This window comes from Chenopodium quinoa, unplaced genomic scaffold (genome assembly GCF_001683475.1).
Source record: "Chenopodium quinoa cultivar QQ74 unplaced genomic scaffold, ASM168347v1, whole genome shotgun sequence".
NCBI classification, from domain to species: Eukaryota; Viridiplantae; Streptophyta; class Magnoliopsida; order Caryophyllales; family Amaranthaceae; genus Chenopodium; species Chenopodium quinoa.
Genome location: NW_018745080.1, coordinates 2,407,539 through 2,430,240, shown reverse-complemented (window position 1 = coordinate 2,430,240; position 22,702 = coordinate 2,407,539). Strand labels below are relative to the sequence as shown.

Sequence of the window (22,702 nt, the reverse complement as noted above, 5' to 3'; positions counted from 1 at the left end):
GGATAAAAACTGTTAGGAGAATAATCCATCAAAATCCTGAATTGGCCTTTGAAGAACATAATACAAGTGCTTTTATTAGAGCTGAATTAGATGAACTTAAGATCTCTTACAAGTTTCCTTTAGCTAAGACTGGTATTCGTGCTTGGCTAGGCACTGGTGGGCCCCCTTTTGTTGCGCTTCGTGCTGATATGGATGCTTTACCAATACAGGTTAGTTGGTTAATTAGTTTTTCACAATCCTTAATTAATTCTTCGTTCACCGATGATTACTCGTTGATTTTATCGTAATGTTATCTGTAAGTCTGACCAATTATAACATGACATCTAAAATTATTTAAGACAGGATAATGGTTAATGACGTCATAAATATTTTAACGGGGTCCTCCTTATGTGTCACTTTCCTAAAAATAGAAAGTGACATGATAGATACTTAATATGGTCCTAACTTGTTCTTATCTTAGTTTATATTTTTTCAACATACCAGAATACTGCAAATGTGTACTTTTATGATAGTTTGTGCATAAACCTCGTAGGGATTTAGTATGGTAGTGTGTCACAAATACATGCAAAAAGTCATACTCGATCATTTATAATGTTAAATTAATTTTAGCATGAGAAATATTGCTTCTCTTTCACTTGCAATATTTTCTTTAGAACTCTTACCTTCTTGTTGGCAGATAATTAAGAAACATAAAGAAAAAAAAATAAATGGTTATTAAATAACCATGCATTACCATTGAAAATTAAAGGTGTTTCCAAATATAGGGAAAAATAACTAATGGTAATAAATATTGCAGGCTAAATTTTAAATGGCTTAGGTTGTTTTAGGAAAACTATAAATTGAGCATTTCCTTCATTTGTATGTAATAATTTCAAGAGAACATCTGAGAGAAGAAAAATAACTCAGAGAAAAGAGGGGTTGTGTTTTTGCACTTTGGTATAAATAGACATTTTGTTTATGTGATTTATTTCTTCCTCAAATTTGATTAAATAGAAAATTTGCATTATTTTCTTAACAATTGGTATCAAGAGCTTGGTTGACAATTAGTCCACATTACAATAAAAATAAAAACGATCCTAAAAGAAAAAGTCAAATTTGAGTGGGAGAAATGGCTGCAGACAAAGGAGAAGTTAAACTTGAAAAATTCGATGGTAAAGATTTTGGATTTTGAAAAATGCAGATTGAAGATTATTTATACCAGAAAAAACTCTATCAACCTCTGGAAGAGAAAAAGCCAGATGGCATGCAAGAAGCAGAATGGAAGCTTTTAGATAGACAAGCACTCGGAGTTATTCGATTGACGTTATCACGCAATGTGGCGTTTAACATTGCAAAGGAAACCACAACGACAGGTCTCATGAAAGCTCTCTCTAATATGTATGAGAAGCCATCAGCCTCCAATAAAGTTCATTTGATGAGGCGGTTGTTTAGTTTGAGGATGTCGGAAGGTGGATCGGTAGCTCAACACCTTAATGAACTCAATTCTGTCACAACCCAATTGAGTTCTGTTGAAATCAAATTTGATGATGAAGTATTAGCGTTAATACTTTTATCTTCCCTGCCAGATAGTTGGAATGCTACAGTCACAGCTGTGAGAATCTCATCGGGAAATAACAAGTTGAAGTTTGATGACGTTCGTGATCTGGTTCTTAGTGAGGAGATTCGACGAAGAGAATCAGGTGAATCTTCATCCTCTTCAGTATTGCATACAGAGTCAAGAGGAAGAAATTTAATCAGAAGGAATGAACGCGGAAGATCAAACTATCGAGGACAATCCAGAGATAGGAGGTCAAAATCCAGGAATCCAAATAATTTCCAAAACTCAAAGACTGTGGAGTGTTGGAATTATGGAAAGATTGGGCACTATAAAAATCAGTGCAAGGGAACACCAAAAGGCAAAGAAGTGAAGGCAGAGGCAAATGTCACTTCTACCGGAGAAGGTGATGATGCGTTGATATGCTCATTGGAGAGCAAAGAAGAGTCTTGGGTATTAGACTCTGGAGCATCGTTCCATGCTACTTCTAATAAAAACTTTTTTGGGAAGTATGTCCATAGAAACCTTGGACAGGTATACCTTGGTGATGACCAACCTTGTGATATTGTTGGTCAAGGTAATGTCAAAATTAAGTTAAATGGGTCAGCTTGGGAGCTGAAGGATGTCAAACATGTTCCCGACCTAAGAAAGAACTTGATCTCAGTTGGGCAGTTGGCTCGTGAAGGTTACACTATAATCTTTCAAGGTGATAATTGGAAGATTTCAAAGGGAGCAATGATAGTTGCTCATGGTAAAAAGAATGGTACTCTCTATTTGACAGATGGAGCGTGTTATTCGATTGCAGTTGCAACAGAGAATGAAAATTCCAAGTTATGGCACCAAAGACTTGGTCACATGAGTGAGAAAGGAATGAAGATCATGCATTCAATTGGAAAACTCCTAGTCTAAAATTTGTGAATTTAGACATGTGTGAAGAATGCATACTTGGAAAGCAGAAGAGGGTAAGCTTTCAGACATATGGAAGAACTCCAATGAAAGAAAAATTGGAGCTTGTTCATTCTGATGTATGGGGACCAACAACCACCCATTCTATAGGTGGAAAACAGTACTTTGTGACTTTTATTGATGATCACTCTAGGAAAGTATGGGTTTACTTTCTAAAATACAAGTCCGAAGTGTTTGAAGTTTTCAGGATATGGAAAGCTAGGGTTGAAAATGAAACAGGTCTGAAGATCAAAAGATTCAGGTCCGACAATGGCGGAGAATATGAGGACACCAAATTCAAGAACTTTTGCTACGAGCATGGTATTAAGATGGAAAGAACTGTGCCAGGTACGCCTCAGCATAATGGCATAGCTGAGCGGATGAACCGAACATTGACAAAAAGAGCCAGAAGCATTCGTATACAGTCAGGTCTACCAAAATAATTCTGGGCAGAAGCAGTCAATACAGCAGCTTACTTGATCAATCGAGGACCATCAACCCCATTGGAGTACAAATTACCAGAGGAGGTATGGAGCGGCAAAGAGATCAAATTGTCGCACTTAAAGGTATTTGGTTTTGTAGCTTATGTGCACATTCGTGATCAAGGCAGAAATAAGCTTGATCCTAAATCAAAAGTTTGCACTTTTATCGGTTATGGCAAAGATGAGTTCGGATACTGCATTTGGGATGATGAAAGCAAAAATATTATTCGTTCAAGAGATGTAATTTTCAATGAGAGAGTCATGTACAAAGATAGACATAAAATTGAGAGTTATGAAACAAATAAAAAAGAATCTACATTCATTGATGAAGATTATGTCCCAGACAGTACGATGCAAGAGTACACTATCATAAGTACTCCGCAACAAGAAGAACAGACTGTACAGGGCAGTACATCGCAATCAAATGACATACAACAACCTTCTTGTCCAACTCCTACACTAAGAAGGAGTACTCGACCACATGTGCCTAATAGAAAATATATGAATTATTTGTTATTAACTGATGATGGGGAACCAAAAGATTATTATGAAGCATCCCAGACCAGAGATGCTAGCAAGTGGGGGCTTGCAATGAAAGATGAAATGCAATCCCTGATTTCAAACCAGACATGGGAACTAATTGAGTTACCCATAGGTAAGAAGGCCCTTCATAACAAATGGATATATCGAGCAAAAAAGGAGCACGATAATTCCAAGAGGTATAAGGCTCGACTAGTTGTCAAAGGTTTTCAACAGAGGGAGTTGATTATAATGAGATATTCGCTCCTGTTGTGAAACTCAATACCATTAGAACAGTGTTGAGTATTGTTGCAATTGAAGATCTTTATCTCGAGCAGTTAGATGTGAAGACTGCATTTCTTCATGGAGATCTTGATGAAGAAATATACATGCACCAGCCAGAAGGTTTTATAAAAAGTGGGAAAGAGCAGATGGTATGCAAACTTAAGAAAAGTTTATACGGGCTAAAACAAGCCCCAAGACAATGGTACAAAAAGTTTAATAACTTCATGCACAAGGAAGATTTCCAGAAGTGCAACGCTGACCACTGTTGCTACTTCAAGAGATATCAATCCAGTTATATCATCCTATTACTTTATGTTGATGATATGTTAATAGCAGGTTCTGATATGAATGATATTATAAAGTTGAAGCATCAATTGTCAAAGGAATTTGACATGAAGGACTTGGGTCCAGCAAAGAAGATTTTAGGAATGCAAATCACAAGAGATAAGCAGAGAGGCACTTTGCAGTTATCACAATCAGAGTACATCAAACGTGTTCCTCAGAGATTTAATATGGGTGATGCTAAGCCTGTTAGTACACCGTTGGCGAGTCATTTTCGTCTATCAAAGGATCAGTCCCCTCAGACAGATGAAGATAAAGAATATATGGCCAAGGTTCCTTATGCCTCGGCTATTGGAAGTTTGATGTATGCAATGGTTTGTACAAGACCAGATATTGGACATGCAGTGGGAGTTGTAAGCAGGTTTATGTCCAATCCAGGAAAAGTCCATTGGGAAGCTGTTAAATGGATTTTGAGGTATTTACGAGGTACAATTAATAAGTGTTTGTACTTTGGTAAAGGTGAATTGAAAATACAAGGTTACGTTGGTGCAGACTTTGGCGGTGAAGTCGATAATAGAAAGAGCACAACGGGTTATGTATTTACAGTTGGAAATACAGCCGTAAGTTGGATGTCCCAACTACAAAAGATTGTTGCTTTATCCACTACAGAAGCTGAGTATGTGGCAGTGACCGAAGCTAGTAAAGAGATGATATGGCTTCAAGGTTTGTTAGATGAGCTGGGGTTCAAACAAGTGAATAATATTTTGTATAGCGATAGTCAGAGTATTATACATTTAGCAAAGAATTCGGCGTTTTACTCAAGAACAAAGCACATCGGTATTCGTTATCACTTTATCAGGTCTCTTCTAGAAGATGAAGTGTTAACTCTTAAAAAGATTCTTGGCAGTAAGAATCCAGCAGACATGTTAACGAAAACAGTGACGATTGACAAGTTGAAATTGTGCTCAACATCAATTGGTCTTAAAAATGACAGAAGACTAGTTGAGGTTCTACTCCTTGGTGTGAAGACAGATTGAAATCAGTCTTCAAGTGGGAGATTGTTGGCAGATAATTAAGAAACATAAAGAAAAAAAATAAATGGTTATTAAATAACCATGCATTACCATTGAAAATTAAAGGTGTTTCCAAATATAGGAAAAAATAACTAATGGTAATAAATATTGCAGGCTAAATTTTAAATGGCTTAGGTTGTTTTAGGAAAACTATAAATTGAGCATTTCCTTCATTTGTATGTAATAATTTCAAGAGAAAATCTGAGAGAAGAAAAATAACTCAGAGAAAAGAGGGGTTGTGTTTTTGCACTTTGGTATAAATAGACATTTTGTTTATGTAATTTATTTCTCCCTCAAATTTGATTAAATAGAAAATTTGCATTATTTTCTTAACACTTCTTGCCTCTGATCTATGTGTAGAAAATGTAATTTAGTTTCTTAGTTAAATTAAGAAAAATTATTATACTTCATTTCTTAGTTTCTAAGGAGTTTTATTATGTAAACATCATTATAGAATTTAATCATTAGCTATTGATTTTGAACCTATAATGGCTATAAACAAATGGCTAACCTTAGTTCATAAAATTCCCCCCCTTTTCTCCCAGATATTATATGACACGAGCAAATTACATCAGTGGCTCTGATTTACTATTCTTTGGGTCCCATTCAATCAAAATTTAAGTAAAAAAGTACTGGAAATATACCAGAAAAAGTTGCATTAGGGTGACCCATTAAGCCTCAAACCAAACAGGAATTAACTCCAATTTAGCACTTGATGAATTGGAAATTCTATTCCCTCCAGTTTCTGTTTTCCTATTTTGGAGATCTAAAATATTGCTCTACACTTTATTCATTAAACTTTATAAATTACCCTTAAATTTTTCACTTGTCTTGTACTTTTTTCCATTTTCTCTCTCCAACTTTTGTCTATAATTATAGTTTTCACTTTTTTTTTTAATGTATTCCACTTTTTCCTCTTATTTCTTAAATGCCGTGAAATAACACAAACATAAACTACAAATTAGGACGGAGGGAGTAGTTCTTTGATGCATTAAACTCGATCGATATGACCAATTCCTATACAAACTGTCAAAATCTGTGACAAAGTAAAAAAAAAAAAAAAATTAAATAAAAAATAAAAAAATACGACGGTTATTTTTAAATCTTTCTTACAAAATAAGGAGTAATAATTTAATTATTGTTTTTATCGAGGAAAAATGATTAATTAAAAACGAAATGGATCGGAGATGATACTATTTTATGACCGTACCTCTTTCTTGTTTCGGATGAAGGTCTTAATTAAAAGAACCTTACATACACTTCTAGTAACTAACATAATCTAACTTTAAAACTTAGGGGTCCATGAAACATTAGTTTATATAAAAATCAGTGATCTGTTATGTGTTTTATTAAATTAAAATCAAAGAATAATATAAAGTGGGATGACCATAGATGTTTAATGAAACAAGTTTTCTGTTTATAATTATAAGATATTAGCGTTGTTGTTGACTTACTATCTAATGATTAAGTTGGGTAATAGCATCTTCAATGTTTGTCATCTATTTGACGGTAAAATTATCATTTTAAGTTGCTTTTTGCTTAGAAAATGTTAAAATGTTACTTACACTAGCTTAGTACACTTTGTAAAAGTAGAATTACAATTGGTTTTGTGAATTTTTTATTTATTTTTTATTTTTTATTTTTTATGTGAGTATATAGTTATGAATTAAAAAACCTTTCACCACCTCCTTCCATTCTTAGAAAATCCTCCTATAGGTATATTCAGCGTATTATGCAATATTATCTTTAATTTGATCATTAAAAAATTGAACTTTGCATAAGAGAGATGAACAATGAGTGTATAAGAAATTTATATTGAACCAAATCAAACAAAATTCAAAATGATATCCGTAGTATTTCTAGTGATAACATAGAAATTACCAATAATGATTGAATTGAAGTTTCAAACTTTAATTTAACCAAGTTAAATAACAGCGGAGTATACAAACTCGATAGTGTCGAACTACATCCTAAACCCTAAGCTAATGGAGTATACAAAATCATTGTTATTGAACTAATCCTTATGAACTTAAAAGTTATAAGAAATTATTAGTGCTACATTGATTTGATTTTGAATTACCTCTTAATTAATGTATTAGCCATAAAATTTATATTTCAACACTTAATTAGACTTGAATAAGGTATTATTTTATTCACCTTATTTTCACTTATATTTTGAAAAATATAAGCTCTAATAGAATTAATTAGTTCATAAGAAGTAATTCCAAATCAGAGAGTTCATATAATTACCAAATAAAGTTTAATTTACAGCTAAAATTAGATCTAATATGTTAAGATAAGTAATAATCAAGAAGTTCTCGTCAAAAAAAAAATAATAAAAAAATAAAAAAATCCAATGTACATTAACTCAAAACTAGTACAGCTAGTATCAGTATGTGATCATTTATACATTTTAAAAAACAAAACTTATTTGTGTCATTTATTAACGGAAAAATGATACATACTATCTTTAAAAAGATGCATATACACAAACTTAAAGTGGCAACATTTAGCATATAATAACTCATATATTAATGACATCGATCGACGCATGATTTGTCATACACTACGTACTATAAGCTGATAAGTACAAATTAGGATACATATTTAATGTGCATCGTCATAGCTACTATATTATGATCATAGCAAGTCAGATAAGATAGGTTTAGGGAAAAAAAAAAGTTATGATAAGGGTTATTCAAGTTGAATTACAACTATTGTCAAAAAAAAAAAAAAAAGGTTGAATTACAACTAAAGTAAACTTTAGATAAGTTCGGATAAGTGATAATAAGGCGTAATTGAACACATCCTAAATTTACTAGCATATTAGTCCTCTATGTGATGTTAGGTTAATATTATGTTGGTGTGTCGCAAGTAGACTCATTAACGTGTTTTATGCTACATAATGTCTTTTTGAAGTTATATATAACTCTGACCATATCTTATTACTAAATATTACCAATTTAGCCATCTTTAGGCTAATATTGATGTATGTTAACATAATATACATTTCATAGATATTAATAATATTTCATGTTGCATATTAAAGCTAAATGTTGCTATGAAACATAGAAGATAAATTTAGAATATAGTATGTATATTTAGAAATTGTAGGGATAAATTTACAAACGATTATCCTATAAGTAGAAAGTACCAGAAAAAGTAAAATTCTATAGCCAGTGGAAGAAGTCCCGAATAGGAAACAACTAATTTATATTTAAATCATCACATGGGCATGACCATGATGTTTTGTCTCCTTTTATGAATCAAACAATTAAGCGATCGGACTTTGCTATGGAAAATATTGAGATGTTAGAATTCTTTAAAAAAGGTATTGATCTTTACAACTCATTTTTGTCTATTTTGAATTTTGTGGTTCGTAATCGTGGTCGCGTCAATTTTAAAAAATGTGACAACAATTAATGAATAAAGTAGCTGGTGCATGTTATGGGCATGCATATGCGGAGTGTATGAATGAGCTTGTGTAAAATTAGGAATATGTGTTGAGTTCATTATTCTGTTATCAAATGCACCATTACTTAATCTATACACGTGTGTATATGATTTTATATATCCGTTCACTTTTTATAGACATAAAAATAGTTTTTATTTATTTGTGAGATATATGTGCATTAACGGAATCAAAGACAAATTTAAAGTCATGCAAAACTTAAATACAATTTTCAATAGGCCAGGAGTTAGACATTTTAGCTTAGGCTTCCATATACATCTTAATTATATATTCTGAAATGAGAATAAGTGAATTATTTGGGGATCGGATGTGTCATAATTTTGTGAGAATGTGGCCATTTAGATTGGGTAGGTTAAAGGATTCCTCAAAGCAATAGTTTGATGTGATAAGTGATATTACTGATATATATTCAATGCTTTTAATAAAGTTTAACATTCAAATTGTTATTATTAATTTGATAATGTGGTAATGAACGATAAACAAAACTTGGAACAAGTCTTAGCACTAATAATTTTGTTGTAGACACCTCACTTCATTATATGACTGCAGGAAGCTGTTGAATGGGAGTATAAGAGCAAAAACGATGGCATAATGCACGCTTGTGGCCATGATGCTCATGTTGCCATGGTTCTTGGCGCGGCCAAAATACTTAAATCTCGCGAACATCTTCTCAAGGTAGTTTATGCTCTAGTCGTTTTTATGTTATTTTGCATTTATTATTCTATAATGGCCAAAAAAAATTGTCACGTCATAATATAGGAAGATTACATTCTTTCTGCATGATTGTACGTGTTATGTCTTTGCTTATGATCGAATGTGACAATTAATTGTGGACCGAAGTAGTAATATGTACACGTCTTTGGTTATGATCGAATGTGACAATTAATTGTGGAACGAAGTAGTAATATGTACATTTAAATTCATTCCTGGAGTCCTTACCAAGTTCAGCCTAATACATACTTGTCCAGTCTAAATCAATGTCACTTTGATTTGCTGTAATGCATGAAAATGTGCTGGGGCTAGAAATTCTTCTTTCATTCATTGCTCAAATAAGTTCCAAATTTTTAAGCATGTGCAATGGATATACGTACGAAGTATTTATTTGTTTGGCTTTTGAGCTCATTAAAAGCCATCAATAGAGAAATAATTGGGAAACCATAGATCTCATTAGAGTAATTTGGTTGATGTTAACAAAAGTTAACATTCAATGTTTGGGAGAATGATACATAACTAGTTGGTAGCCTATAACATCACCTTTTTTTTTCTTTCTCCATTTGTCTTAACTTCTAAATGTTCTTATTCTTTTACTCACACTAACATGGTTGTGGTATATGCCATGCAAATATATGTTACGACATTAAATGTAAGACAAGCATTACTTTCAAATCACGGTATATCCAACAAAAACTAAATCACAGTTTTAATTGGAGGCCGGGTGATAATGAGTTGAGACAATTTCGTGTACCACGAGTTCCAACCCATATGAAATGTTTCAAGTTATGATATTAATAATAGAAAGTGATGCAAACCTAGTGTTGATGTGATGACGTTTTCCAACCAAAGAAAAAGATGACCATCTAAGTGGTCCTATAATTCCTATTGATGTGATTCAACTTGCACCTTATAATAAAATCAACAACATTCCAAAAATTCCAACTAATATGAATGCAACACTCACAATCATATATGGACAACCTTGAATATACATTGATTATGTTGGTTTCATACTAAAGGAAATAAATTATTATTTGCTATGTATTTCTGTTTTAATCTACATCATGGGAAATGAATTGGACATTGAATTTTGCTCTTATCTTGTTCCACATATATATACATGCATTAGTACTTCATTCCTATTTGTGGTTCATTTCTGGTTTCTCACGGCTATTGAAAATGACTACTTCTTGTGGATATATGACACTAGTTTCTAATTTTATGTCGATACGTCTCTTATCCAATCCCCCCCTCAAATATAGTAGTATAATATTACAACAGTCACATGTTATTGTCTGATTGTAATTATATCCGTAAAATGATACATGCATGTATTATGAATTACAGTGTAAAAAAAAAAAAAAAAAAGGCTATGGTTTGTTCTGTTCATCTTAGTTTGCTTATCAGCACTGATCTAACCTTACCTGAACATGTCTCTTGGAGGATCAAACTAAAAATTCCATTTGCCTTTTATGCAATTGTTATGGTTTTCTTAGGCTAAGTGATGAGGTACAGGTCTAAAGTTGTTGGCGAAAATAAAATAAACTTATCATACGACTAGATTAAGGATGAAGAATCATATTCTATATGTTTTGGGGTTTCAAATGAATGGCATATTGACATGTATTATTCTCTAAAATATTATTTATGGTAAAATATTTTGCTTAATTGAGGTACAATGTATGTTTATACACACTTTTATCCATTAATTAAAAGATCATTTGTATATGTTGTTTGGATTGTTTGAAACAGCCAATTTATATGTTACAAATAATATGGTTTGTTATTGTCTTTCAGAGTCAGTGATGCTTACTTGATTGTTATTTGTACAAAAAAGATTACGACTTATAAGAGAATCTTTTGATTAAATATATGGCCTCATGATAGTCATGAACAAATAGTGGCCAAAACTCAAGGTTCAGTCTAGAAAAAAAAAATTAATCTTTTGTTTGAAGCTGTTTTTTGTTGACACGTAAAAAGGTTAAGAGGGCAGGAAATACAGTTGCTGATTAAGTAGATTAGTGAAGTGCCTCAATTGGCCTCGATAGTACTCCCTAATTTTTATTCTAGCTCGAGTTTACAAAGTTTTGTTACTTTGACGGAGCTTTATTTAAATTAATAGAATCGGTTTAATTTTCCCCTCCAATTTTAAATTAAAATGAACTACCCTCGATTGAGAGATACAGATGTCAGTGATCTGAGTTGTTTAACAATTCATCAAATAGGCTGATATGCTTTTATTTACTGTATTTTACTTAAATATCACTTTCTTTAACAGAAAAGTTGTGTTTTTTTTAAGTGATTAGAATATTGTTTTTGTTGGAAAGTTTGCGTCAGAGATAATAAAATCATAAAAGTTTACAACTTTTTGGAAATTCATTAAATTATTACTTACGATAAGGTTATATTATCAGTCCGAGTTAAATTAACATGTCTTGATGCAGTTTAGTTTTGGTTTTTGGCATATGATAACACTCCCTATATTCTCAAATAATAGGCGACATTTCATCAACTGTAATTCTAACATTAAAACTCATAAGTTGTTAACCTACATCTGAAGTTGAATACAAGACTTTGTTTGCAACTCTTTGGGACTACTTTCATTTCCAATTAGTTGTAAACTTGTGTGATTGAACCTCATTACAAACTTTATCGTTCATAGTTGTAGTTTCAATTGATTTTGATCATAATATTTTGGCTTGAGTACATAATTCTTCCTCCATTCCTTACAATTAATGTTAAGAGTTGAACTTTTGAGCTTTGTATTTAAATTGGCTTAGTATGGAATTGATAGAATGCAAATAATTTTACATTCGACGTTACAGGTTATCTACTGCTAATTTTTGATGTCACCTTAACATACAGGGAACGGTAATCCTCCTATTTCAGCCAGCAGAGGAGAAAGGGAACGGAGCGAAACAGATGATAGCAGAAGGCGCCTTAGAAGATGTTGAAGCCATCTTTGGAGTTCATGTTTCCCATAATTATCCTTCAGGAACCATTTTTTCAAGAAGTGGTCCATTGCTGGCTGGTTGTGGCTTTTTTCGGGCTGTGATCAGTGCTAACCGTAGTTCCGGTGGTGGCCATCAGCTTCACCGTTCTGACACTATCTTGGCTGCTTCAGCTGCAGTAATCAGCCTGCAAGGCATTGTTTCCCGCGAAGCAAATCCTTTAGATTCTCAGGTTATTCAATTTTCGCTTCTCAAATAGAACATTATTTTTGGTAATTTTAGACGATCTCATAGTATGTCATGAATCTATCAGGTTGTCTCAGTAACTTGGGTTGATGGTGGAAACCAATTTAGTTTTGTGCCTGAAGATATAGTCATTGCTGGCACTTTCCGCGCTTTCTCTGATATGCATAAGCTCCTACGCAGAATAGAAGAGGTACATTCTATTCACCTTTAATCGCGATAGTAATGAATGTTCTCTTGACAATTTAATTGACATTACTCTGTATGTTACTTGTAGGTGATTAAGGAGCAAGTGAAAGTGTATAGATGCTCAGCGACATTGGACTTCTTCGAGAAAGAATATACTATCTACCCTCCAACAGTGAATGACAATCGTATGCACGAACATGTAAAGAAGGTGGCCATAGATTTACTTGGACCGGAGAAATTTGGAATTGCGCCTCCAATAATGGGAGCAGAGGATTTCTCATTCTTCTCTAAAGAAATCCCTGCTGCATTTTACTACATTGGTATAAGGAACGAGGAATTAGGATCAACACACACAGTACATTCACCTCGTTTCTTCCTCGATGAAGATATGCTCCCTATAGGTGCTGCAACACATGCCTCCATTGCTGAAAGATACTTGAATGAAAATTAATGATGCAGATTGCAGACTATCTGTTTTCCCCAAAATATTTTAGTACATATTGAGATCTTAGAAGCTAGATTAAATCTCAATCTTTTTTTAACGTAACCCTTTTTTAGGTAATTTTTTTGTCTCCAAAGTTTCCCTTCTTAGTTGGAGGTATTCTGGTACAAAGTTTACCTTTGGAAATGTAGGGTTATGTTTAGTAGCCATCATTTATAAGTGTATTTTGTCATTATATTTCTTTTAAATGCATGAAATATATTATGACTGCTGTATTATCATGTTTGATGTTAGGTAGCAAATTATGCCATAATAGTACTCCGTAATTCATTCTAAGGAGCACTTATATACAAGTAACAAAACCATAGTCGTGGGATATTAAGGGGTCGAGGGGGATCACTATTGAAACCAGGAGCCGGGTGCGTGCATAGAGTTAGCGCAACCAACTTGCCATCCTGCAACAGTCACAAGCATAACTACACTTGTTTCTGTTGTTTGAGAATTGACAAAGTTTAGCCAAAATGCCTACTAGAACCTTTAACTATTATTGCCATAAGACATCTACAAATAGTGGGAAGGGGCTGATGCAAGCCCCTGCAGTCCAATGTTAGTAATGTAATGTGTAGAGACTCTCCTGAACTTTTATCTAATTTCCCGAATATGCTTACCGAGGACCCTGTAAGCCTGATAAAAACTAGCTACATAACACTCAACCAAGAACAATGGAGAATAAATCTCGGAACATACCCCTGCCCTACCCCTCTTAAATGCGATTTTCACTGCCCATCTCCAATGATACGGTCCATGGTGAGCTACAAAGGGACTCATCTCTTCTCTCCACATAAACATCTTGCAGCTTGTAAGGCAAAATATGTAAGAATGATGTCAGCACCAGCCCGACGCAGACACAAAAGCGATTCTAGCATGACCTTCTCCTCATCAATCATCTTGAGAACCCCACCTGCCTTTATCATGGAGTACTCACCAGAAACCTAGCACCAGGAAGGAGAAAAAAAATTAATTAATTTGACTAGAAAAGGCAGAATACTCCATCAAGCTTCAGCAGAGTAGTTCAATTGTCGTGATATTATTGAAGCGGAGAATTTTAAATTTTGATTCAAAAACCCAAGAGTGCTTTGGTTTATTGCCAGGATTTAGATTTAAATAGGCTAAGCTAAGGCTTTGTTTTCTAACCTCCAAGTCTCAAACATGTAAGTTTCAAGAATTGCTTCAGATAAGTTTCAACAAAAACTCATATGGCTACCTAAGCTAAATTCAAAAGTAAAATAAGTTCAGGTAAGTTCCAACTAGTTCAAAAAAGCTAATTTTAGGTGATGCCTAGTCCCTCTTTCCCTGATAACAAATGCTAGTGTCCCACTTGTCAAATTTTTAATAACATTATATTTTTTAACCCACCTATTTTCTAGCCTTAATCGCAAGTTAAAAAAAGGGCATATGAAGTCCTATGTACCTGATATGCTGCAATAGGCAGAGCGGAGTTATCCCGAAGAAGCCTGATTATATCCAAGTACGGAAGTCCAGGTTTTACCTATAAGCCAAATCCAAGAAATCATTTGATATCATTGAGCAAACACCAGAAATCATTGATATCTAGCTTACTAAGAAACTAACCAGTAGGATATCAGCTCCTTCTGACTCATCTTCTTGAGTTTCAATTAAAGCCTCTCTATAATTCGCTGGATTCATTTGATAGCTTTTAATTCCATCCGACAAGATCAGAAGAGACAAAAATTCAGGCATGATTTTTAAAATGCAAACCCAAGTTTACAAAAAGAGAAAATCCAAAAGTATACATACGTTTTCTTGTCCCCAAAGCGTGGATTAGAGTCAAGAGCTTCTCGGAATGGACCATAGAATGAACTTGCATACCTAAGTAAAAAGAATAGTCATCAGTACTAAATGATATTCATTCTTATCAAAAAAATGTCAGAGCTTGGAAGCCAGCCGAAACCAATTATGAGCAAATCACTGGTTTTTGCAAACGACAATGTTAAGAAAGAAAATCTGCTTATGAACATACATTCAACTTTCTGCAAGTGACAAGAAAAAACATACTTCTATCAGGTAAGTAAATTACTTTGCTGTATAGGACATGATCGAAACATGAGAAAATCCTTCTGCATCAAGTGCTGCACGAATTGCACCTACACGACCATCCATCATATCACTAGGACTGACAACATCTGCTCCTGCACGGGCCTATACAATAGGATTATCCCACAATGTTAAAAAGAACGAGCGAGATACAGAATAATTTTTATTTTTTTTAAAAAAAAGGAACTCTCCTGGTAGAAGCCATGGCAGAAAATACTGAAAATTGTCAAATGATTATAACAAACCCAATTTAATCTTTAGGGAATATTAATAATAATCATTAAAACCTAACACATTTAATACCTGCTTATCCGTGTAATTTTCGATGATCAATCACTTATCACAAGCTGACATTAAGAACAAACCTAGAGTTTTATTGACTCATTAGTAAAAAAGGAAGGCAGACACAAAGTGGAACTCCTCAAACAGTCAAACCTCAGTATAGTGGAGCAATTTTCAGCAACTCAGTTATTGATTGAAAGTTTTAACATTTCCTAAAGATGAGGTTAGGGCGAAATTTTAACAGCTTAGACTAAAATTCATGAGAACCATTATACTCAAACTTTCAAAAGATGTAAGTTAAAATCAGCATTACCTGGGCAACAGCCTGTTTGCATAATTGGTGCACTGTCTCATCATTCATAATTACACCTGCAAAGCATTAGATACGATACAATTACTTAATCTAACAATAGACTGCCACACAAATTTTAATATTTAGCAAATACAAACATCCAGAATTATCATACTTAGCCTCACATACCATCTTCTCTAACAATACCATCATGCCCATCTGAAGAATATGGATCTAAGGCAACATCCGTGTAAATTACCTGCCAAAATTATATTGTTGTCAAAGAAAAATAATGGAGGCACCTAAATGTATAACCGATAGATAGTATCTGTACTACACTTACAAGATCAGGAAATTTGTCCTTCAGCATTCGTATGGTCCGGGGCACTAAACCGTTTTCATTGTATGCCTCGTTGCCTGTGGGTGACTATAAATATATATATGGTACTTCGTCATTGTTTGCAGGGGATGATTGACATAAGAAGGAAGGAAGTCACAGTGATGCAAAACAAGTAAATTACCTTCAAAGCATCAGGGACTTTTGGAAAGAGCACAATGCTGTTAACACCGACATCACGGGCTTTTGCTACCTGTGGACAATGCAAGCATATTGTGAAGGACTCTTGTAGGGCACTGACGCTATGAACTGACAAGTCTACAGGTCTAGTTTGATTATGGAACTGGTAGGTATTTCACAGGATTCCAACAAGCTCAAACATTCAAAACCCTTGTGATTTGTGACCTGATGAAGTATAAAGCAATCAGATCAAAAATCTATATCTAAATTATTTTAAAATTTCTAGAGAAGATAAACTGCATGTTTGGAATATCTATACTATACATGAGAGAATATCTATACTATACACAAGGGAATAATTATGAAAAGTTTTCAATGTTGATCCCCTTAATCACCAGAAAATGTCAACAGATAGCTTGGAAGGTCTTCCGAGATTCATTTTCTTCCAACTTAGATAGTTCTCGTCCTTGATTGGAATTGGCTTTTCCCAAAATTTTATAGGCGCCTATATAAGCCATATAGCATTAAAAAGGCAACTTATGCATCAATATAACTCAACGACTCATAAAAAAATCACAGTCAACAAAGCACCCATGTTCTTGCTTAAGACCTTTTTTTTGGGGGGGGTGAATTGGTTGTGAAGAGGGAGCCTCTGAACCAGCATATATAAAAAGAGTAGAGAATAATTCATTCCTGTGTTTGGGGGATTCCACAAGGCCAACGAGACTTGGTCGAGTACATTGGGTACAGATTCATTGTAAGGAAGGGGGAAAATTAATGTTCATGTAAGATAAACTAGCCCTCCTTTTGAGAAGAAAAAAGCCATTAATTAACTGCTTCTTTTAACCCCATAAACGACCAAAACTGGATGAAGTCCCCCCTGCCCTATTGGGAAGGTAAGGGTCTCTGAAACCAGCAACCACTACAATCAGACTACCAAATTATAGCGGTTCGTTTCTATGTTAGCATACCACCACCTCTGGCTTAAATTTCAAGAAAAATACCAACTGTCTGGCTTCATATCCCACAGCTACAGAAAAAACTAAGTATAAAAGCTGCTATGAATAAGATCTAGTGAGCTTCAAATGTAGATAGGCTCATCCCTAGCAGCTGCTAACAGAACGAGAGACTCATTCAAATTTTTTTATCCCACAAATGAGCAGCAACTCAGATTGACTCACACATCATCAAATTACATGATACTCTGGAACAAAATTAAAAAGCAGATGGTCATCAACACCTCAATAGTCTCACTAAATTATCATGATCATAGTTCATGGATGGAAGGTTTTGCAGATCAATCCATTGACCTTACATAATCAATATTGAGGCAACGAATTGCATATCATTGATCATTCCACAATGATGCCCAAGAAATAATCAAGCTCCAGCCAATTTGTCTAAAACATAGCCCTAAAATGCATCATTATGATGTATAATACTTGAAGCATATCATATTGTAGATAAGAGTTTTAGGTCAAGATTCACATTTGAACTCATATATGTTCAGCAGAAGAATGACATATGTTAGTTGAGACAAGGGTCAACAATGTAGACACGATAAAAGAGCAGTTACAACGCATATGTCCAGCAGCAGTGTGCTACAGATATGAAACAGAATGCAGTTTTCAAAGATAATCTACCTTAATTAAGTCAACACAATAAATATCTTCAGCAAATTAAGATTAGTTACCTCTTCTATAAGGCCATGCCTCCATCCAAGTCTATAACATCCAGGCATTGCTCCAATAGGCGTGTCCTCTTCTCCTGAAAGTCAAAATAATATACCCATATGAGAATCCAAGTTAAAAGAGGATAAATGTTTGAAAAGTAGGAATTATCTAGCCACATGTACTAACCCTCATGAATAAACAATGGATAAACCAGATTGGCAGGGGATAATTGTGTCTCTTGAAATGCTGATCTAAATGCAGCTGATCTCCTATTACGACGAGGACGCCGACCTAGTGACTGGTGTACAAAGGGAAGAGTTAATCAAAGCCATCTCATTGCAATAAGAAATAGAATACTAAATACATAATATATAAACCATATAAGTAAACAGCAATTTGAATATAATAAAGAATTCTAAAGCAAGTAATTAGTACACATTGACACAATCGCTAAACTAAACTACAATACAAGGACGATTACTCATCCTCAATGATCACACTGTTGTATCAAATTAATACAAACCAAACCAATTAGAGCATATTCTATCTCAACAGGAAACAAAAGATGGTGGCCTAAAGTCATCATTTTTCAGGACAATACAGTGGTCAAAGCCAATTAGAGACAGCTAAGGCTCAGATGAGATCGCCGCATTACAGCTAAGGCTCAGATGAGATCGCCGCATTGCCATGGCTTAGTTATGAAGTAGAGCCAACCTCTTTGCTGCATACCTCAACTTTTCCGCAATGCACATGGATAAATAATACAGATCACCTATCTTTCTAATTATAATGCTATTGCTATGAATAGCTGCAAGTCTGCAACAACACCCTACAAATTTCCCATCAAATAACATGATCACCAGCAAGACAATTAAAGAAAGAAATCGCAAAAATTTCCTTTTTGAAAAGTTACACAACTACTTTAACATCAATCGATTTCTAGATTATCTATCTCTCTCCTCATCACACGAGTCCCTATTAAAAAACCGAGCATCCCTTAAATTGCGATAATTAAAGAACGGAAGAAGTAATAAGAAAACTCACAAGGGGAGAGATAGAAGGTGTGCCAGAAGGTGCTTTAGGAGTGGAAGGAACAGGAGGAGCAGAAGGCGCATTCCCAGCAACAACAGCAGCTTCACATTCTTCAATACTCAAACCTGTTTTCTGCTCAGTCAAATTCTCTCTCTTCTCGCTCGCCTTCACCACTAATGACGAAGGGAATTTCCGGACAGAATTCCCAAAATCAGAAACTCGGGTTTTCGTAAAATTAAACCCAAAATTTGAACAAAACCCCAAATTTCTCTGAGAATTATTAAAACCCTTGATTGATCCAGCATTACAGGGGATGTTATTGTTCACAAATGTCGATGCCATCAAATCAAATCTTTCGTCCAACCCCTTTACAACAAAATAAGAGATTAATGCAATTAAGGGTTTTAGAAATGGGATTTTCAGCTACAGTTCACATAAATGAAGAACAATTCGAATGAAAAATGGTGAAAAAAATTGGAAATTTAACGCTTAAATACAGTGAAGAGGAGAGAGAAAATACCAGAGAATAAAAGGATTAGAAGCTGAGCGTTGGTGAAAGAGGAGAGAGAATGGAAATGGGGTCAATTATTATTGTTATCTGGAAAATCAGATGATGATTGAAGATCGTCGAATAGGAGAAGAGAGCAATGGTGAATCGGAGATAATTGACTTCTGGATTATGTTAGATTGGAACACCTTGTTTCCCTTTTACAGTTTTACTACAAGCTGATTTGGATCCAGCACGACTATTTTTTGACTCGTTTTAAGTTACGGAATCAGGTCAGATCTAACTCGTGTTTTTGGCTCAAACTTATTACGGAGTGCTTTAATTAAGAGGAACGAAGTTAGACTTAATTGTTGAGCGGTAAATTGGACAAAGCCAAATGATTATAACAAATTGGTTTAGGGAATTGAACAAAAGAATAATTTGAACCCATGATCTCACATTCATTGATGTTAGTATTTAACCACCACTTCAATGACACATTTTATTATAACAATAAAGTTATATTAAAAAGAATTATTTGTGTTTATAAATTCTAAAATGATTATAGAAGAAATAAATTTTAGTTTGTTGGAATTATACAAGTGTATCAAATTTTTTGATAAGCAAGTGCAAATTATATTGAAATATTACTATACCATGTTATTTTAATGTTATTATACTTGAATAAACTTATAATTAGAAAAATTTAACAACAACGAACCGACCTTTACCCTTTCTCCTAAAATGGACCAACCTTTAAATCTTTCCAAAATAAACACAAGTTTGTATTTTTTCTCCCATATTAAACCAAAATGACTTGTGACCAGAACAATCGGTCACTTTTATATTTTCCTTTAATTACCTTTTTTAAATTAACAAAATAAAATTAAAAAAAAAAAAAAAAAAAAAAAAAAACTCAGACGCCCACTCACAGCTTGCCCCTCCTCCCCCCACCATGAAACCACTACAACTTCTCCCATATCTCCTCTTTCTCCTCCTCCTTCTTCTTCCCTCCCAATCTATCTCCTCTCCGCCCACCTCCAACCACCGTCTGCATCATCGGAAGCGAAATCTCCGGCGCATCAGTCTCCCATTTCCTCCGCTATTACTCGCCGGAACCCTCCCCAATCGCCGCTATACAGGTCTTCGAGAAAAACTCCGTTGTCGGAGATCGTATAGCTACTATCACCAATCACCATTGCTAACAATACCTTCGATGCTGGTGCTTCAATTCTCCACCCAAAGAATTTCCATGCCTCGAAATTAACTGAGCAGTTGAAGAAGAAGGTTTCTGAAGATGATGATTGCGAGTCTTTAGGCATTTGGGATGGGGAGGGGTGGTGGTTTCCGGCACCAGGAAATCGAGTTGGGTGCCGGGGCTAGCAGTGGTGGGGAAGGATGTTTTTTTTTATTTTTTTTATTATCAGAATTTTATAAATGAAATAAATAATTTATTAAAATTATCAATTTTTTTTTTAAAAAAATAACCAACGAGGAGACGACATGTGGATTGCAACCTGATATAACAGGTCAACTTACCTTCTTGGTTTAATATGGGAGAAAAAATATAAATTTGTGTTTATTTTGAAAAGATTTAAAGGTTGATTCATTTTAGAAAATGAAACAAAGTTAGTTTGTTGTTGTTAAAATTTCCTAATTATTATTAGGATCTTGCTAACGGATGTCCTTAGACGTTAGATAATCATTTAAAATATTTTCTGAAGTAAAATTAGTTTGGGAATATATGACAAAATTACGCATCACTGTAATTAATGTTCATTTTAATTTAATATTTCTACTTTTAGTTAACTTATTTGGATACATTCGTTTGCTTTTCCATTATTGCTATCATTCCCTAATCTAACACCACTCACAATAAAAAAAAAAAATAAAAAAAAAAATACACACACAAAAATAAGCTCTATATTATTTTACTATATTTGAAACCGGTACATACTTTTATTGTCAACACACAAACAACATGCAAACCATTACACAAGTTTAAAGCATTGGATCATACTAGCAAATTTCATGCTCCCACATTACAAGTTTACAACTCTTGTTTCTGGTTGCCAGAAGTAATTTTAGGAGTCTCATTGTCACCTCCTTCAACATTAACCGTTCTAGGCCCCTTAATTTTGTCAGGTGACAACTTCGCCAAATTTATAGTCAAAACTCCATTCTCAAGCTTAGCCTTCACACTATCCATGTCAACATTTTCCGGTACTCGGAACTTCCGCCAAAACTTACCATAACACCTCTCAGTACGATGCCAATGATCGCCTTTCTTCTCTTCCTCCCTCTTCCTCTCCCCGCTTACTCGTAACACCCGGTTTTCCTCCACTTCTATTTTTATATCTTCCTTATTTAGCCCCGGAACGTCCATGGCTATAACATGGCCTTCTGGGGTCTCCTTCCAGTCGACCCTAGCAGGGGAAGACATGATAGGATCCAAGTCCCTATCAAGGGCCGAGAAGGGTATTTCCTCTAGGATCCGGAAAGGATCTGGTATCCTTTCCGGCCATAGCTCTGATAATAAACTAGGGGGTCGGTCTGCCCATGGTAATATGGTTGCCGACCCCTGTAATGGGTGTAACATAAGGACTAATGCAAGGGATAACACTAAACATTCTAGTGCTCTCATTTTTGCCAAATCAACAATTTAACGTGTTTGGTGTTACGAACTAAAACGTAGTAAATAATGTTGTGTGGGACGTGTGGTTATTTGTTTTGGTTGGCTCTGATCGATTAACTTTTTGCAATGAGTTTGCTAGTGAAATGTTGTGTATTTATAGTTGTACGAAAGTGTTGTAAAGAGAAGTCTTGAAAGTTCGGTAATTACTAAAGAATGATATCTAAAGGAAATGATGAGAGAATTCTAGTAATGTAGTGGGTTATGTGGAAAACCGTAGAATGTGTTCTTCTTCTAGAATTTTCAAAATTTTGGAGCAGATCCATGAAGCAATTAAGTGAGCCCATTATGTATACATTTTGAGCCCAATACTCATATACTTTAAGCCCATTTCTGTCAACATTTTTGTAATCTTGCAACCGGCATATTCTTAGATGAGATGCATCCTTGTACATCTAAGCTGGCTAAACCACTCATCAAATACTCCCTTTTATACACCAAACACACATATATACTATGTATTACTGGAGTACTGGTATAT

At 34.3% G+C, this 22,702-nt stretch overlaps 2 protein-coding genes across 2 annotated transcripts; both read right to left on the bottom strand.

Annotated features, from left to right (window-relative positions):
* Positions 1-13,642: 13,642 nt before the first annotated feature.
* On the bottom strand, positions 13,643-19,749 carry LOC110709769 (delta-aminolevulinic acid dehydratase, chloroplastic-like). Its single transcript, XM_021888013.1, has 13 exons — positions 19,563-19,749; positions 19,055-19,408; positions 18,197-18,308; positions 18,031-18,104; positions 16,342-16,410; positions 16,164-16,247; positions 16,010-16,079; positions 15,842-15,897; positions 15,230-15,351; positions 14,950-15,021; positions 14,764-14,845; positions 14,603-14,680; positions 13,643-14,123 (listed from the first exon to the last, which is right to left on the bottom strand). Exons 2-13 carry the CDS (start codon positions 19,382-19,384, stop codon positions 13,956-13,958), a joined length of 1,317 nt encoding a protein of 438 aa, XP_021743705.1. The 5' UTR covers positions 19,385-19,408; positions 19,563-19,749; the 3' UTR covers positions 13,643-13,955.
* Positions 19,750-21,430: 1,681 nt separating this feature from the next.
* Positions 21,431-22,418, bottom strand: LOC110709770 (22.0 kDa class IV heat shock protein-like). Its single transcript, XM_021888014.1, has one exon. It carries the CDS (start codon positions 22,171-22,173, stop codon positions 21,580-21,582), a length of 594 nt encoding a protein of 197 aa, XP_021743706.1. The 5' UTR covers positions 22,174-22,418; the 3' UTR covers positions 21,431-21,579.
* Positions 22,419-22,702: the final 284 nt, after the last annotated feature.

Bases quoted from the DNA above. Each gene is read 5' to 3' on its own strand.
- LOC110709769 (XM_021888013.1), bottom strand. From the start codon at position 19,384: ATGGCATCGACATTTGTGAACAATAACATCCCCTGTAATGCTGGATCA. The intron at 18,309-19,054 runs GTGAGTTTTCTT...TTTGTACACCAG, and splicing joins CACCTTCTATCTCTCCCCTT to TCACTAGGTCGGCGTCCTCG. The intron at 14,124-14,602 runs GTACATAGGACT...TCCTGGTGCTAG, and splicing joins TGCCTATTGCAGCATATCAG to GTTTCTGGTGAGTACTCCAT.
- LOC110709770 (XM_021888014.1), bottom strand. From the start codon at position 22,173: ATGAGAGCACTAGAATGTTTAGTGTTATCCCTTGCATTAGTCCTTATG.